This window comes from Mugil cephalus, chromosome 23 (genome assembly GCF_022458985.1).
Source record: "Mugil cephalus isolate CIBA_MC_2020 chromosome 23, CIBA_Mcephalus_1.1, whole genome shotgun sequence".
Lineage (NCBI taxonomy): Eukaryota > Metazoa > Chordata > Actinopteri > Mugiliformes > Mugilidae > Mugil > Mugil cephalus.
The window spans coordinates 3,695,228-3,713,633 of record NC_061792.1 but is presented as its reverse complement, the minus strand read 5'-3'; the positions used below and the strand labels follow the sequence as shown (position 1 = coordinate 3,713,633).

The following is an 18,406-nucleotide window of genomic DNA, read 5'->3' as shown; positions in this document are numbered from 1 at the left end:
ATGCAATGTAATAATTTGATTGGCCACCGCTACGCAGGTCCAATATGCATATGATGGATGAAGCGCTGTATAATTCCAACAAGCAGGGAAGTGGAGCGCCAATGATCTTGCTGGCTGTCTTCACAGTCATGTTCAGCTGCTTTCTTTCCTTTTCGCTGCAACTGTCAAACCAGGAGGCGAAACTGCAGGCGATGATACTTTCCACAGTACCTCTGCAGACTGAGATGAGATGTGTGGTGGGGAGGTCGGTTTTCCTGAGAAGTAAGTGGAACTGCTGTTGTACTTTTTTAATGACTACTGTGGAGTTGGAGGATGAGGTGAGGTCACCAGCAACGTGGCTAGCCACTAGCTAGCAGGGTTACTCCAATGAGGTTCAAAATTATGACCACTGAAGGGAGAAAACCGTCTTGTGATAATGCAATGTTCTCCCGGGAAACTTTTGGATCTGGTATTCATGTGGATGTTACTTGGACATGTAGCACCCACCTGGACCAGGCCAGGCACCCCCACCCCATAGCAATGACACCAGTGATGAGGGAACAACTCAAAAAACCAAAAAGAACTGCATAAGGTGTTGACCTGGCCTCCAAATTCACTAGATCCCAATCTGATCAAGTATCTGTGGGATGATCCGTGGAGGCCCCTCCCCTCAACCCTTGGAAGGGAGTACTCACTGAACTGAACAGGCCACGCCCCTTTATGGGTGAAAACAAAGGAGAAGTTGCTGTGTTGTGTATTCTTCTTCCAACCATTTAAAAGAGACAGAAGGATAAAAACCGTTGAAATGTTAGGGCCATAAAACAAACACTTAATCATGATGATGCTAACGTTAGCTAATGTCAGTAGCCAGATTCATGTTATAAAGTCAAAGTAGTGAATGTTGATGCTTAACTGTAATGACAGAGCACAGAGTTCTGTTAGTGTTTTTTTTTTTTTTTTAACAAAAGGGTTAACGCTGGCAAAGCTTCATGCTGTATTTATGTTATGATTAACTTTATGGAATGATTATGAATTGATGATAGATGTCATATATTACCCGGAGATTCAATGAGGTAAGAGTAAATGTCCGGGTATGACACCCCTGGCCATGGAGTGGGCTCATTTACCCATTTCCCTGTTGGTAGACTAGAGGGACATATTGCCCCTATTTTTTTTAAAAATTTCTATTTAGCGTTGCCGATCATCGCTTGGCAACGACATTGTGTATCTGCATGACTAACAGTAGCCGTTTCGCCCGCTTTACAGTCGATGAATGCTAGCAACACAACTGTCTACAGGGGAGTTGTGTTTACCGCTAGTGGTTTGTTTTGACCCAAATAAGGGTGTGGCCTAATTTGCTACTGTCATCTATAGGAGCTTATGGCCCCCCCACTAACAAAATTCTGTTGCCAGACACTACAGGACACCCTGGAAAGACCCACGTCCATTTTCTGATGAGTCACAATTGTTTTGGAGGCACAAGAGAGAGTTACACAATATAAGGGAAGTGGTCATAATGTTATGTCTGATCGCTGTATGTTTTGTGTTACAACGTCTCTAATACACTAATTTATTTCCAGGCCCAGTATTCATGGGTTTTAAAGGGTCCCTTTAGCGACCTCTAGGAGGCCCCCGACCCTCAGTTTGGGTAACCGTGGTTTACAGAGGGAGGGAGGGAGGGAGGGATGGAAGTGGGAGGTGTTATCTGTTATTTTGATGCTGAGCTCGGTCAGTATGGACTCCCACAAACAAGGCCTGGTCTTTTGGAAAAACAAAAAAGTTCCCGATCAACACTTCTGATGGGACAAAGCGTCTCTCCAACGAGGGCGCGTTTGGTTTGATTTCATCCCCCGGCATGGAAGCGTGTGTCCGGGCAGGGATGTGAAGCGTCTGGAGCGGCGGAAACGGAGAGGCGGATGTGAAGTGGTCCAGCCAAATAAATAAGATATGAACGCAGATTTTTTTTTCCTTTTGCCTTTCCTTAACCAAAGCCTGGCAACGTAACCGGCAACCATGCTTTTAATTAGAAAAGAGGAGTTTTAAGCCTCCGCCTTTGCTTGGATCCTAGTGAGAGGCGGTCAGGGCTGCGCCCGGGTTCTGGAGCGACAGCTCCCCGCTTGAGAGCCGATGAGGGGTCGGCGGTATCCGGGCCGTGCGGAGCTCCGTCGTCCATGATCGAGCGACCTGTTCCGAGCCTTTTCAGCCATGCACAGGGCGTAGTGAACGCTGTCTAAATCACAAAGGTAATGTCACTGCCTAGGCTGTGCATGCAACAGCACACATTTACATCATTTCACACAGGTTGCTTTTAAACAGCGTCTGATTTGTTACTCGGGAGCAGGGATTTTTACGCAAATGCGTCTCTCCGAACATCACTTTTGTCCATCAGCAGTCTGCGTTTTGACTGGGGCTGCTGTTGAAGCCTATGAAGTCATTGTTTGCTGTGCACCAACCGGCAGCAACAGTGACAAACAAACAAGAGGCTTAACAGAAACAACAACAGCAGCCGAGGCTGATGATGATGATGATGATAACGATGGCTCCAACCAAACTGCGCGTCGCAAGCGCACTTGCCGGAGCAGGTGAGGAAATCATCTCAATGAGATCACCGCCAGAAGAACAGAACAGCTCGTCTCCTGTTTGCTGCGCAGCAGCTCCATATAGATCCAGCCTGCATAGGATCCTGTTTACCAGGTTGTCTGCTCGGGAATGTGTGCGCACGCCACGCTGGTTTTATAACACAAACGCCAGAAACCCATCTGTTGTATCCTTGAAATGCTCTGCTGCCTTGCCACCAGCCACCAGAGTCTATTACTCATTATCAGTCATTCGGTTTCAGTTATACAGCGTTCCAAACAACACTTTCGCAGAGCCTGAAACCCCCAAGAGCAAGCACTAGGGCAACAGTGGCACAGAGAAACTCCCTTTCAACAGAAAAGGCTGAACCCAGCTCATATGGCTGTCTCTTTGAGGCTGGGCAAGGTAGAGGCAGATAAAGGGAGACGAGAGAGCAGGAGGAGGCTATAGCTGATGCATGTTACGTGAGAGGCTGAAAAGAGCGTAGGGACTTAAAAATGTTAGCGGATATATAGTGGCTCTGTTTTGGTTGAGTTAGCTGCTATGATGTTTGCGATATTGAAGGCATTGCGCTGATAAAAGGTCCATTCTCGGGTTTATCTTAATAGGAGTCGAAAGTCTCTCGAAATCTGTCATGTTGCACTCTTTCTTGTTGACATCTTGAAGGTTCTCAGTGGTCAGGTCAGGGTATATGTCCAAAAACTGAAGGGCAACTGGACTTGTTGGGTGTCTTCTTTTTGCCGTCGACATAGAAGACACAATATGCATGATCAATATTTTCTGTCGTTAACACCCAACCCCCTGTGGCAATTCCGATCCTACGTTGCTCTCTAGCAGGTAGAAAGAAAAAAATACAATGCAGCCAGATAAAACCCCTTTTTAAAGACCTGTCATGTCTTTATTTAACTGATCCATGAGCCACAAACCATGCCCACAGAGTTTTTAGGCCGACTCCGTGCATTCGGGCTATATACCACTCAGAAAAGAGCTGGTCCACCGCTGCCGGATCAGGGAATGTGGTGGTAGCCATCTCAGAAAGAACTTGTTTTTTTCTTTGTTTGGCCATAAAGCCTACGAAATACTGTCTGTCTCGGTTACCAGGACAGATATAGAGGGGGAATCATTGTTAAGCAGAAGCAACAGCAGAGAGGGTGTGACCTAACGGCTCATCTAAGGTACATAGATGCCGTGACCTACGTACGTAGCCTACGTAGGTGCGGGCCATTTGTACTTATTCGTTCATCAGTCTGGCACACTCTGCAAAAATGCCAACCGAACACTAGAAATGTTTGCATCTCCAAACCTCCCCAGTCTCTGAACCTTTCCTCGACACGTTCCATCGTCATTTATCCAAAACAACAAATTCAGAAAATGCGTAGATGGAGAAACAGATGGAAATACTGAAGTGGAAACACGCTGCTACCAAGTGGACGAATCCCAGCTTTCGTGTTCTGTTAAAGTGACCCTGGGAAACCTATGATCTTCATAGATTGGCACCTTCTAGGGAACCTGTTGGGTTTTCTTAAAGCCGGTTCAACAAGTTTACATTAACTTGTTTCACCTTTGATTTTTGGATACAAGAAAATGGTAGCCTAGCAGAACCCACTCAATTTTGATTGGAATATGAGTGTGGTATCGCTCCACTTGGATTACATTCATTTGAATTCTTGACAAATGTCTGAGCTGTTAATTGTTCGTCCTTTAAAGCTATTTCGGTTCCAGTATCGTTCACAACGGATATGATAGCTCTACTCTAGCCAGCTTGCCTCTCTGTGAGCTGTTAGATAAAAAGCTGCAAGTGCTTACTCATGCCATGTGCAATATAAAAACAAATTACTCCTGTAATCATGGAAAAACAGACAATTATTTCTTGGCAGCAGTTTGCTTTGTTCCCAGAATGGTATGCACTGTAGTATTAAACCCATTTTAAATAGTTGCCAAATCAAAAGAATTGCCACATTTAATCACAAATAACTAGCACGACTCTCGGAGAAAGTAACACTCGGTGGGTTGGGTGTCAATACTGGTTCACTCAATCAGTTCGATACCAATTCACAAGGTCCAAGATTCAATTAATTTTTAATTCATATGTCAGTTTGGAAACGGTTGGTTTCACAATCAATTTGATATCAATTCATTTTTTCGAGTTTCAAAACTATTTGAACTAAAACTAAAACTAATGATGTCATTAGAGGATTTTATAAATCAATATCAGATGCTACAAATGGATAAATCAATTTGAATTGGAAAATATCTTTTTATACTGAACCTTTGAAACAAAAGCCAGCTATCACCACCTGTAGTTACATAATTCATAATATATTTTTTGGCTGGGAGTGCTAACATATTGGAGTCTTTGCCAAGCTAGCTAACTAGCTAATGAGTCTAGGATTCCATTTAAGTGAACGTATGTAGTCAATTCCTAACATAAGCAATGAGCTAATTTAGCGTCTTCTAACGCTTCAGTTCAGTACAAATTGCTGGATATGTGTCGGTATCAGTATAAAATGGACCATAACTTGCCGACTTTCTTGAGCTGTGTCTTGTGGTGGATAGGGCGAACATGGTGACAGGGCTGTCAGGTTTGACATGTTGGAATGCCTACTTTGGTCTGCACATGGCTAGAAGCACAAGAATGCACCGAAACACACACACACACACACACACACATACACACAAATTGGCACAGAAGAATGTGATGTGTGTGTAGGGGACAGGAATCTGTCGCCTTTGACGGGACCACCTCATTGTTCTCCAATCACGAAACAGCTATTTCAGGCCTCTGTGTGTGTGTGTGTGTGTGTGTGTGTGTGAGAGAGAGAGAGAGAGAGAGAGACGTCCTGTCTTAAAGGGTTGTTGTTTTTACATAAACCTTCTCTAGATTCATAGCATTGAATTCAGCTGTTTCAGGGGCTTTGTATTAAACAGAAATCCCACAATTTAACAAGGTTTCTATTGTCACCTCGTGTCTGCTGGTTGTGTTTTTCTCTGTGGGCAGACAAGTGGACCGCCACAACACCGCTGTGTTATTTTGGCAAATAGGCCAAACTCTTCTACAGTGTAGCTCCACGTTGTGATTTAATTAGCCCGAGACAAGTGTGTTTTTTTTTTCCCTTTACATTTAAATCTTGCCTGGTTCCACTTTTAAGCTCTGACGCTTGCATTATTTAATAGTGTTTCTTGCGCAGGCATTGCCCCACCTAGAAGGATATCGGCAGCATTTTCATTTCAGTTTCGATGTCAGAGGATTAGAAAGCTACCCATCTTTCTGTATTTCTGGATGAAATTAAATCAAATGCAGCTTTTGGGGGGGCAGGTACTATTGTTAGTATGAGCTGTGTTAGCATGTGTGGTCCTCACTGGCTGGGAGTATCGATGTTGTTGCCTGGGTCTGTTTTCACTGTGTTGTGTGTATATTTAGTCTCAACGTCTGAAGGAAAGATTACGCAGTGCAAACACTTATGGAACAGGAGACCACATGGATAAGCAGGCCGAATGAAAGACTTTCTTATGTACTTCAGAGTAGATATTTAATATTTCTGGTGTTGTTCCAAAGAAGCCCTTTTTTGGACGTTCCCTGTCTGCAGTGCTCTGTTCCTGTCAAGACTGGTCCCAGGGTCAGGGTCTAGGGTCATGGGTGGCTAAGGCTCATTGGCGAAGTTTGGGTCGGTGTAACGGATGAGCTACTGTAGCTCAAACTGCTAAAAAGATGAATCCTTCTGATAGAAAGGTGTCACGACAAGCAGTTAATTGAACTTGTTGTTTATGGCATTGCTTTCATGCTTACCCCTATCTGATGCCGAAAGCGTCCATATTGGGCATGTGGGCATCACATCTGAACCACTGAGCAATGGAAGAAGGTGGCCAGGTTTGATGGATCATCTTTTACTTTAAATTACGTGGATTTTCGGAACTGTCGGAAGAAGTCAAGCTAGAGGAGGCAGCGTGATGCTTTGGTCATGTTGGGAGACCTTCGGTTGACCCATGCATGTGGATGCTGCTTTGATACGTACCACCTACCTAAGCATTGTTGAATGCCACATACATCCATTATACAAAAAAAAAAGGATATTCCCTGGTGGCAGTGGCATCTTTCGAGGCCAAAATGGTTCAGAAATGGAACAGTTGAAGGTGTCTGCTTGGCTTCCCGGTTCCCCAGATCTCAGTCAAGCCCTGCATCTGTGGGAGTTTAAGAAGATCTAGTGGAGCCATGCCTCGTTGAGTTAAGGCCATCTGGTGCCACAAGTGGTCTACATAATATCCCTCTACACTGCCGACCTCAAACATATGGATTCCACCATCTTCTTGTTAAAATGGAATTTTTCAATTACTTGCTCACTCGGGGGGTTTCAGGTTCTGGGTTCGGTAAAGCCTCTTGAAACAATTTGGATTGATATGACGCTAAACAAATAATATTGAATTGGCTAAAGCAATCAAACCCTTGCTCGGATAACTACACATCTTCAAGATGGCTAGGCAGCAGGCCAGTGATGAGTCAGCTTTGTGGTCCAGTCAACACACTCAATCCGCTCCCTGGCTCGTGTGTGTGTGTTTGTGTGTGAAAGCATTTATGTGTTGAGGTATGTATGTGTGTGAGCGATTTTACCCCAGAATGACTGTTCAAATAGCACAGCGCCAGGGCCACCTTCCCCTCCCGCTGCCTCCCCTTGTACATAACTGCTCTCTGCTGAGGCAGAAACACAACACGACATTCTTTACGGAGTTTTAGTGTGCGGCTAAAACGGGATGCTCGGCCGTAACCAAGCCGGCCTAGGTCAAAGTTCATCTCGCTGAGTGTGTGTGTGAGATGGGGAAGAGAAAGGAGCAGTGGGAGGAGAAAGGGGGCGTGCTTGGAGATGATCCGCGGGAGCATGGAATGCGAGGGGTTGTGGCACAGGTCAGATATTAATACCTCAGCCTTTAAGTGTGATCATGAATGTCCTACACCACTTGGTTCGGTGTGACCTTTCACATTTCATTTAAATTTGATTTATATAGCGTCAGTAACAATACAAGTTGTCTCAAGGCAATGGAGGGACCCATCTACTTGAGGCCAGCAAGGTATTGACAAAAAAAGAGAGCAGGAAAAGAGAGCAGTAGGAGGAATGACATGATATGTACATGTGTTTGAAGCATACATGCAGCATCTAAACATGGAGGTTAGATGATAGGTGCTTAGTGCATCATGGGAAGTCCCTCACTAGCCTAGGCCTATACACTGACCTTATATACTCTGGACGTGATGAAACCACAATAGCAGATGATGTTATTTAGCAGCACAGAATTGCACGAGTAGTAATAGAAAAGAAATTAGATAAGAAATTAGGAGGCGGGAGCTCTGTGCCAGAGAAAAGAACGTGGAGCAATCAAATCCCAGGCAAAACACATTTAGAAGCCCAGTCCAACTGACGGCTGACTAGCAAGCTAGCAGTCAGCTACCAGCTAGCAACCAACAAGAAGACACCAGATACCTGTGACGTCATCCGTTGAAACCTGAAAATGAAGCCTGAAGTGGGCGGAGCCTGCTGTCATTTGATGAGTTTTACTCCGCCCACACTCAGACACTCCAATTATGGATATAGGGGTCATGTTGGGGCAGAGCTAAAGCAGCCTGGACGTTGAGACCCGCCCACCCAACTCTCTGCTACCTTTTAGCTCAGGCTACTGCCTGTCACTCAAAGCAGGCCCTTAATTATGCAGAATTTTAAACCTTAATAACAAATAAACGAATGAGTTACTAAAAATTCACCCCCCATACAGTTGTCACGAATAGTGAAATAAACTATTGAGACACAAATTGTTTTTCGTACCAGGGTGTAAACAAGTTTAATATTGTTATAAAGTTGGGGTTTTTAACATGGGGGTCTATGGGGATTTGCTCCCTTTTGGAGCCAGCCTCAAGTGGCCACTCGATGAACTGCAGCTTTTTGCCCCTTTTGTCTTGGCTCCCAGATGGCTCTTCACTTGGAGCCTTCTATTTTATCATAATTTAGCAATTATGAATAGTTGGTGTGTTGGAAAGCAATTAGTCATTTGCCGTTCCATAAAAGTCTCATCCTTGAGCATTTTTGTTTAAAAAATGCTCAAAAATAAATAAAAATACATTTAGGCTGCTATTGTTTAACATTTTAACCAAAGCATTAAATGAACAACTGAACCATAATGAACAAATCAAGTAAATAAAGAGTCAATGTTTATGACACTTTAGATAAAAGTCTTGAAGGTTAGCATTCAGAAATACAGGATTTCCTCGGCTTGGATTCGCAGGACCCACTGAAGCTACGGATCTCCCCAAGGGGAATTGGCTCTTAGAGCCGGCTCATTTGCACATCACTAGTCCGGTGTCACCTGGGCAAGGTGTAGCCATGAGTTTTATACAGTTAAATACGCTGTTTGTGTTTATGTGCACTGGGCATTGAGGCAGCGTTTTACTGTAGCCTAATTACCATTTTATTCACAGAGAATAATTCTGGTTGGCTGGAATCCGTGGGACAGCTGGATGGAAATGTAACTACAGAGCGAGAGGTGGGGCTCCATCTGCAGATTGAAACAGTGTTGTAAAGCAGCGGATTAGAGAAGGCACTCTATCAACATTAAATCCCCACCACCCCCACCCCCCGCCTCAACCCCCGCCCTGCCCTGTTCTCTGTTTTAATCCCGGTGCTGAATCAAGGACACTTTACCTCCCAAGAGCTTCACGTGCATGTATCCATGCAACAGGATTTTAATTTGTGCAGCTCTTGTTGGAGTGTGCTGAAATGTTTTTTTTTTTTTTTTTTGGGAGAAGAGCCAGTGTATCAGATATTTATCCACAGCAACTGTTCAACCTCTGCCCTGAGCTGTTTCCAAAAGTTGTCTGTCCAGATGTATGTAAATGCAAGCCTGGTTTAACTTCAGCAGTGTGTCTGCATAAATCACTGCTGCTTTGTTAAAACAGAAGGAACGTAGAGCTTAGAAAAGGCTTGAACTTCATAAGCATACTCTGAAAATAAGCCTATTTATAGCTTGGCTTCATGTGAGTCATTCTATTTATTTCTGTAGCGACACTGCCTATCAGTCGCATCGCATTTCTTGTTGCAAGGAAACCCCTTCCTGTACCGTTTCTTTTCCAGTTCCTGTGAGGAAGAGTTTCCGAAACGGCATGTACTTTCTCTATGGAAAAACAGAATGTCAGTCTGGAACTGTTTGGACAGAATTACTCAGCCTCTTTTTAATCTAAAACAGTATGTAGATGCTCAAAAGGAGCAGGACCCACAAAATCCCATGTACAGTATTTATCTATGTTATACAAGTACCTACTACAGCACAACAGTGATCAGCAGTTCTGTCAGATCATTCAACCAAATCAAAATTTGGATGACATCAAAGCAGATTTACTGCCCACTATGAAGGTAGGAGGTATTTGTACATGTTATCCATAAGTAGCTTTCTGGATTTGCAAGGTAGCACATTTGATGTTTCCAGAATTACATTGATCATCTGCCTCTTAGATGAAATCATTTGTGGTAGTAGCTTTAGGTGCCTGCATGTCCTGTGTTAGGTCAGTAGGCTACTGTTTCTTTAAGAGACTCTAGACGATGTCATCACATGCAGCCACTGGTGGGTGCCATGGAAACACTCTCTCCAATGGCACAGATGTTACAGCCACTTGCTAATTTTGCACCGGACATTGAAGCCTAATGACCAAAGCCTGCGCCGTCACTTACGCCAGTTCTGCACAAATGCAAAGATGTTTCCTGGTAGCCACTCATTCTGTAGATCTAAACCACACTTTTTTTCAAAATACTGCACGCAGTCCTTTACATTTGGTACATTCTGCATTGAAAAAATGATGCCATCACACAGAAAACACAGTGATATTAGCGATGGAACCAACAAAACCCACTGCTGACCATATGGGCAAACATCTGTTCTCGCAATAAAAGTCCATAGGTGAGCTCTCTCAACATTGCAGAGAAGGGCAGAGTGAGAGGAAATTTGTCAGAGGAGGAGGAAGAGGACCAAGACTAAGCCTTGGAGAGGAGGTGTTTTTGATTTGATTCCATTGACTTAGGTGGACCAAGTGGTCAATGATGATTTGACAATTGAGTCAGGGCTCAGAATTTAGCTATACTTGGGTCACTTCAAAAAGATTTGTTCCGAAACCGGGAGCATTGCCCAGAGGGTCAATAAAAAGGGCTAAGGGCCCTTTGGAGGGGGGTGATTCCAGGACGCTGGCCTTCTTGGGGTGTCATGGGCCTAACTTGAAGAAACATCGGTGAAGGGAGGTGCCTACTTGAAAACCCCAATGATGTGAGGCATACTGCCATTGACTAGGCTAGGTATCTGGTGTCTTCTTGTTGGTTGCTAGCTCGTAGCTGACTGCTAGCTTGCTAGTCAGCCGTCAGTTGGACTGGGCTTCTAAATGTGTTTTGCCTGGGATTTGATTGCTCCACGTTCTTTTCTCTGGCACAGAGCTCCCGCCTCCTAATTTCTTATCTAATTTCTTTTCTATTACTACTCATGCAATTCTGTGCTGCTAAATAACATCATCTGCTATTGTGGTTTCATCAACCTACACAGTCTTCATGGCCTGCAGTTATCCACTCCTGCCTGAATGAACAGTTCTCCAACCTGCCTACCTCTTATATTCTCAAACTGTCTGGAACATCATCAGCTATATCTTGTATCTGTATCATCATCAGATCCTATATGTTTGCTTTAGTCCGATGTATGTATCCATGACAGATGTATGTTTATTTCGTTTCTCCTGCAGTTCTCTCACTTTTCTTTTTCTACCTGGCTCAGCAGATGGGTCCCTCCACATGAGCTGGGTTCTGCTAGAGGTTTCTTCCTGTTAAAAGGAAGTTTGTTGGACTACATTTTAGCTACTCTTACTACTACTAAGCTTACGATTATATCAGCAAAATGTGTTCAAGAAAACCCAAAAAGTCTAGTTGCTTTTGTGTTCTTTGGGTATGAAGTGATCTTGTTCTTGTGCATCATCGTCTTTGCACAGGATGTTGTCTTAGTTGTATCAAGCAAGCGTTTGGTTTGCATGAAGCCCGTTGTTTACACAAGTTCTCTGATGGTCTTGATAATTTTTGCAGAAGTTTTGAACATGTTTACACAAATTCTGATCTCGTTTACATAAGAAACTATCTGGTTCTCATGTATTGCATTCACAACACACAGTTTTGGTCTTTCACTATTGTCTTATTCCTATGTCTTCTTCTGTTTGGTCTCATGCTTGCACAAATTCTAGCTATCAAGTAGTCATTACATTATGACAAAGCAAATTAGACCATGGTGGGCTGTCATAGTATTACCATTGTGAGAGAAAGAGAAAAAGAGAAAAATTGCAGTATAAGCAATTCTGACAATTTACTTAGGTCACATAGTTCATCACACTGTCACAAATATTACAGAGTACCGAACATCGTCCAGTTCCCTTCCTTGTCTTTCCCTTTGGCTTATCTCGCTTATTCTTTCTCTCTTTGTCCTATAGGTCTCCAACCCTTCTCCACCCATCTCCTCCATGTGGATTTTAGGACCGCCCTGTCATCATCCCCTCCTCCTCAGACAGACAAGTGGAACGCCCTTCATCCTTCCCCACTCATCTTGCTACCCACCTCCACCTCTTTCTCCTTTCATAATGGGTACCGTGATGATTTGCACAGTACTCTAGTACCCTTGAGCGAGGCACCCCTCTACCGTGGGTGCTCAAAATGAACCGGTGGCACGCATGACTTATAAAAGACGATGGTTCGGTGATTCTTTCAACTCCCATGAACGTTTGAATGACAAGTAGGGGAACCTCAGAGCTCTAAAGTGCCTTGTCCAAAGGAATGCCGCAAGGGCTAAAGAAAGCCACGATTCAGACTGTTTCGCCAGCTGTTGCTTTAAATTAGAAGGGCATTGCCCCAAACACTCCATTTTACCATCTGTACTTTCATTCCCCATTTATTTTCTTGAGTTTTCTTAATCTCGTCCCTTCAGTCTTGGAATATATACGCTAAAAATTCAACGTGCTTCCCATTTCCTTCTTTTTTCTAGAGTTCTTTCTTTTCTTTTTTGGGCCCATTCCCTAGTCCTCCACAATTCGCCCCTCCCTCGCTACCGCCGTCCTCCCCCCTCGCCCCCGCCCCCAGTCATCCTCCCCTTCCACCTCTGCCACCTCCTCCGCCCCCTCCTCCCCTCACCACCACCACCACCACCATCACCACCATCAGCATCATCACCACCATTCCCACCATCTTTTCCACTCCCACCAGCAGCAGCTCCCATCCTCTCCGCCTTACTTCTCAGCCGCTCACTTCCCTGCCTTTGCTGTAACCATGGCAACAGCCGCCACTGCCACCTCCTCTTCCTCATCCCCGTCGTCGTCACCCAATGGCAGTGCGCGGGACCACCTGCTAGCGGTTCGTCGGCGCACCCCGCACACCCGACCTTACACCATCGGCCCGGACAACCTCCGCAGCCTGTCCATGCAGGGATCAGTTGGCACTTCCACCCCTGTGCCCTCCCCGTCCTCTGCTATGACATCAGGGAACCAGTCAGAGGGTGTGGCGATGGGACTCCAGCGAGCCAATAGTGACACGGACCTGGTGACCTCTGACAGCCGCTCATCGCTCACAGCGTCTACATACCAGTTGACTTTAGGCCATGGCCACCTGGTGATCTCCTGGGACATCAAGGAAGAAGTGGATGCCACAGACTGGATTGGCCTGTACCGCATCGGTGAGAAACTGAAACCCACCTGCTTAAATGTGGAAAAATGAAACACTGGTATTTTTACAGTTAGTTTAGATGAGCAAAGGTGCTACCCACTTTAACTACCATCTCTATACCTCAGGCTTTGTATGTTAGCACAGGGTTTGCATGTAACCATGAGGCCACTGGTTCGAATCCCACATTACCAAAGGCGCCAAAGCTGCCTTCAGCAATCCCCTTCAAACTCCTCCCTGGGCGCCTTGCATGGTTGCCCCCAATCTTTGTGGATTGTGTTTTCGATTTTTGGAAATTTTTACAACCAAAAGATCGTTTAATGGTCAAACACTGTTCGACTGTGGCACCTGTCCGTCTATTCTTACTTACTCGGTATCATTCATCATCTGTCTGTCTTCCTGTGTCTTACTTCGATCTCCCTGCAAAACCGCCCTTTAGTTTGCCCTGCCAGTGTAATGGAAATTGCTGTGGGGCAGTGATATCATAATGCTGTTGAGGAGGTCGCCACATGTAACTCATATCCTCAAGGTTAAAGCGTTACATCAGTGCCACTGCTGCTACATTATCCACCTAGTGGGTAGGCCAATGTTTCATGGAATTCATGGCATCATTTAGGGCTAAGCCCTGTCAAGATATGGTTAGGTTAGGGTTAGGGTTAGAGATGGTTGAAGGGACTAGGGAATGCTTTATGCAATGATCTCACAAAAGAAGCCATGCAGACATAATTCACTATTACAGAGCTTATAAATAGCACGAACAGGAAGTCAACATATTCCAGAAACAAAACAATTTAGTAAGTGAAGACAGACCTTGGGGAGTATAGTATAATGGCTTCAGCTCCCATTCGTAAAAGCTGCCAGATGGCAAGGTTAAAGGGTTAAAGCAGTGATGATATGCAGCATGTCTTTCAGGCCCGACCCCAGCTAGGCTGCTCAAGGATGTTATACCCTTCATTAGCGCTCCCATGTTAACTCTAATTGACCAATCAATACTGTTGTATTTACACCTCCGCTTAAAAAAGAAAGAAAAAAAAAAACTCTTGACCAACGGACCTAAGCTAAAAATAGACTGTAATGTCCGTATTCCTTGTATCTCCTAAAATTCTAAAATCAGCAAATCAATTTTGTGACCATTTATAGTGGAATCCTTTGTCTTATGGAGCATTCAGTCAAACTTTGAAATAGTTCATAGCACAGAAACTGACCATCAGTCTTCCGGATATCTTGTTCTCACACATTTTCTTGTTAGCACCTTGTGATCTTGTTGCACAAGTTATTCAGACGCTTCAGATCGTGTTTGCACAAGTCTTGATTGTGTTTGCACATGTTCTGGTCCTGTCAGATCTCACTGCTGCATTCGACACCACAGATCACAGTATATTATTTCAAATTTTGCAACAGGGGACTACACTAGCCCGGTCTGAATGTTATTTATCCTATAGATAAAAAAAAATCTGTAGAATTTGCTCAGAAGGTAGAGCCACAGGAACCAAAGGGTTAGCGGTACATGGACCATATGCTAAAGTGTCATCCAACCCCATAGCTCCCAGCATGTTTGTGAGAATGAGTGGGTAGATGTGTCATTGTGCCTGTAAAGCACTTTGGGTAACAGAATAAATTCAGGACAGAGTCTATTTGGGCTCAAAATATTTTCTTACAATCATGTAACGCATGGATGTACTCATTCAAGAGTATCTCTTACCTATATTAGAACGATATTAATGTGAGATAATGGCGTGTTCTCTGATAGCAGCTTGCTTCCTTTGTTCCTTATGGTGCCCTGTAGTTCTCTGGCTCAGGTGTGAAAGAGCAGCTTTCAGCAGCGTGTGAAATACACACCATTCTGCAAGAGCTAAGCTCATCTCAAACCACAGGTGATTTGTTTTTTGTGTGTGTGCATGCCTGTGGACAGTTCTTTATCAGAGACAGTGAGACGGTGAAAGGCAATCTCTTCATCCATCTAACGTCTCTCTGGCTCTTTGCCGGTATTGACCCATGCAGTCGGGGAGGATTTCTAGGGTTCTTCTCCCTCGGGGATGTGTACAGTTTCCCGCCTGGCTGCCGGCTGTGCCTTCCTGGAGCCACCTGCACTCTTACAGCCTGACACTCCTTTCTGAACTGCTTGTCTCTATAGTTTGGTCCATATATTCTTGGATATTGACACATTTTTTCTTATCGTAGCAAGTTATAGTTGACGAAAATCCTACGTGGCCTAAAGTTTGGTCTACCTATTGATCTACCTACCTTTAGTTTTGTCTTAAGCAAGTGAAACGCATGCTTGATCAGGTGACTAACACAGTCATTCGCTGTGTTTCCATTACTCCTAGAAATGCCTAAAACATGAGTATAGTAATAAAAAAAAATGGAAATGGTAATGCCTACATTTTGAAAAACCTCTCACACGTCATTAAAACATTTTATGCTCTACATGGTTTTTCAGATGCATTGAGACAAAAGTGTATCACAACGCAGCTACTGACAACAAAACAACTGGGTTGCTACTCCAGTATGTTTTAGTTCTGTTGATATTTACCATGAACCGCCATCTCGAAAAGACTGGACTCTGGAAACCTGACCGACTTCCTACGGCTGCCAATATTTTGTGGTGGAAAATGTTCGTCTGAAACCCCTGTGTTGGGAACTGATTATGCTCCTGCAAAGATCCACCTGTCAGTCAGATAATTTGGGTGGGATTTAAGCGATGATGGAGAGTAATAGTGGCATTTTTAAAAAACATTTTTTTACGTGTCATTGAATTGAATGGATCTGACTATCCAATTGCATGCAGAACTTTTATTTTTCCCTGTATCAGTTGAAACACCTTCCTTTAATGAAATCCAAATGGTAGGTTACCATTAGGCCGTTTGGTTGAATCGAGCAGACAGTGTACCCCTGTACACTTCAAAAATACGTCACATCACCAATAAACACTAGGGACCCAGCGCCAAGGGAAGCCATGCATGCCCATGCCATCACACTACCCGTCCTGTGTAATGTGGATGGTGTTGTATGCGTTGGATTATGAGCCATACCAAGCCTTTTCTATACCGTGTTTTTTCCTCCTGTGTTTTAGTCGATCTAGTTTCACCAGTCCAAAGACTGGTGTTCCAGAACAGCTTTGACTTTTTCTACATGTCTTAACTGTCCCTTTGTTACTTGAGGCTTTGCGAATTAGGCTTTGCGAATTGTCTAAAAATCCTCTACATCTGTCATTATCTGGAAGGTAATTAGGGATGTAATTCCTATGTCAGTGATGAAATATATATGGTTCATGTTTGCGTGTCATACCTCTTGTAGTGTATTATAGAGGGTTTATCTGGGTTATCGGGTCAGGCATATGTCTATGATGTGTGTGTAAGCATTATGAATGCCTACCCTCTGTCACTGACAGACTCATTGTGTGCTGTAAATATGGTTGTGTGGCTGACACCAGCATTGATCCATTGGAACACAGGCCATTTTTCATCCTTTGCCCATTACTCGCACAGGAAGGTGTATTTAGAACAGGGTATTTCCCTTAGGAATTAATAACCTCTGGTGGGGTTGGTCAGTGTAACATGCTACATTGCCTCCCATGTAAAATCCCAACCAAATAATCCACGCAGTGCGAATAGAGGATGAAATCTCCTCAATCTTTCAGACAGCCATTGCAGCTCTACTGAGTAGGCCAAAGGTCAGTGCAAAAAAAACAGCGCAATAGCAGTTTGGCGATGATTGATGGTATTCATTACCTTTAAGACAACAGTGGTGACATGAAAACAGACAGACGCAAACCTATTACAAGGGCGGCTGCGGCTGCGGCTGCGGCACTGAACCCAAAGTTGCTCTACGTTTTTGTGTACAAGTGGGTAGGGTAGTGACTGCATAATTTACAGAAATGTAGTATAAAAGCGTATCAGTACTGACAGGTGTGATTAGCATGAAGTGAAGTGTGAAACATCAGTTATTGCCTTTGCCATGACTAAATATTAGAATCCAAGCTGCATAGAAGCTGCTCTGGCTGCATGAAATGACCCAACACCTTAATTTTATGTGTTTCCACTCACCTGTTGATGGCTAAACCATCGTACCAGCGACTCGGTTCCTGTTGTTTCGTTTCAAAGAGTCGGTTGATATGTACGGTTCATTCGCAACTCTTCTCCACAGTTAACAACTGCTCCCGTCCTGAATAATGCCTTCATGGATATAAAAGTATTGGAAAGTATTCACTAATCTTAATGGGTGAAACAATATTAAAACTGTTGATTGTTCATGCTTCATATCAATTGCATTTTGCTCAAACAATGTCAATAGCAATCTAAACTGACTCAAGATGATTCATAGAACCCAAAGTCTGAAACTCCTAGGGCGAGCAGTCGACATTGCTTCTTGTGCACTGTCCTTTCTTCCGTCCTACATCTACTGTTCTCCTGTTTATGTCTCATAGTGTCTACCCCATGTTTTATTAAACATTAGCACCCCAGTACTGCTGCCAAATTTGGTAAAAGCAACGAAATGTGTGCGTTTCACAGATGAGACGTGCGTGGCAAACGTCTGGGACTCCAAAAACCGCGGCGTGAACGGCACCCAGCGGGGACAGATCGTGTGGAGACTGGAGCCAGAGCCCTACTTCATGGAGTGTGAGTGGAATCCCAGTGTATATACTTAGGACAATTGCATCATTTATTAATTAAAGGGGTATTCGTCTTGAGTTGAGTTAGTCTGTTTTATGGAGCTTTAGTAAGGATTTTACGTGTGTCAGAGAATACGAATTTCTCCAAACCGATCCCCTGCATTTGAGGCAAGTGCTCGTGACTTGTGATATACAAATTTACAGATTCGAAAAAAGCATCACATTTGCAAAATGGTACAAATCCTGTCTGTTTTAATAAATAACCTCAACTCACAAACATTTTGTTTGAATGTATTTTAAGAGATCAATGGAAAATACAGTGCATACAAAAAAGTATGCATCCAGTCATTTTACCCATGAAGTATCCCACAGCATGATGCTACTACCACCATGCTTCACAGTGGGGGTGGTGTGTTTGTGGTGATGTACGATCACCAGAACGCTTCAATCTGGTCTGACCAGAGCGAACATCAGAGTGAAGGACCTTCTCCTATTTGACCTCCCCACATGCCCTAGGCCCACCCCTAACCCG

At 44.0% G+C, this 18,406-nt stretch overlaps 1 protein-coding gene across 3 annotated transcripts in view; it reads left to right on the top strand.

Annotated features, from left to right (window-relative positions):
* The first annotated feature begins 1,681 nt into the window (after window positions 1-1,681).
* Window positions 1,682-18,406, top strand: part of hecw2b (HECT, C2 and WW domain containing E3 ubiquitin protein ligase 2b) — a 35,996-nt gene continuing 19,271 nt past the window's right edge. The window contains exons 1-3 of one of the 3 annotated variants that reach the window (XM_047576542.1): window positions 1,682-2,222; window positions 12,044-13,275; window positions 17,774-17,881. In XM_047576542.1, the coding sequence (XP_047432498.1) occupies window positions 12,873-13,275; window positions 17,774-17,881 (511 nt within the window). In that variant the 5' untranslated portion in view covers window positions 1,682-2,222; window positions 12,044-12,872. Of the gene's footprint in view, window positions 2,223-2,307; window positions 2,674-12,043; window positions 13,276-17,773; window positions 17,882-18,406 lie in introns of those variants that run through there. The other 2 variants (XM_047576544.1, XM_047576545.1) reach the window with 2 other exon arrangements.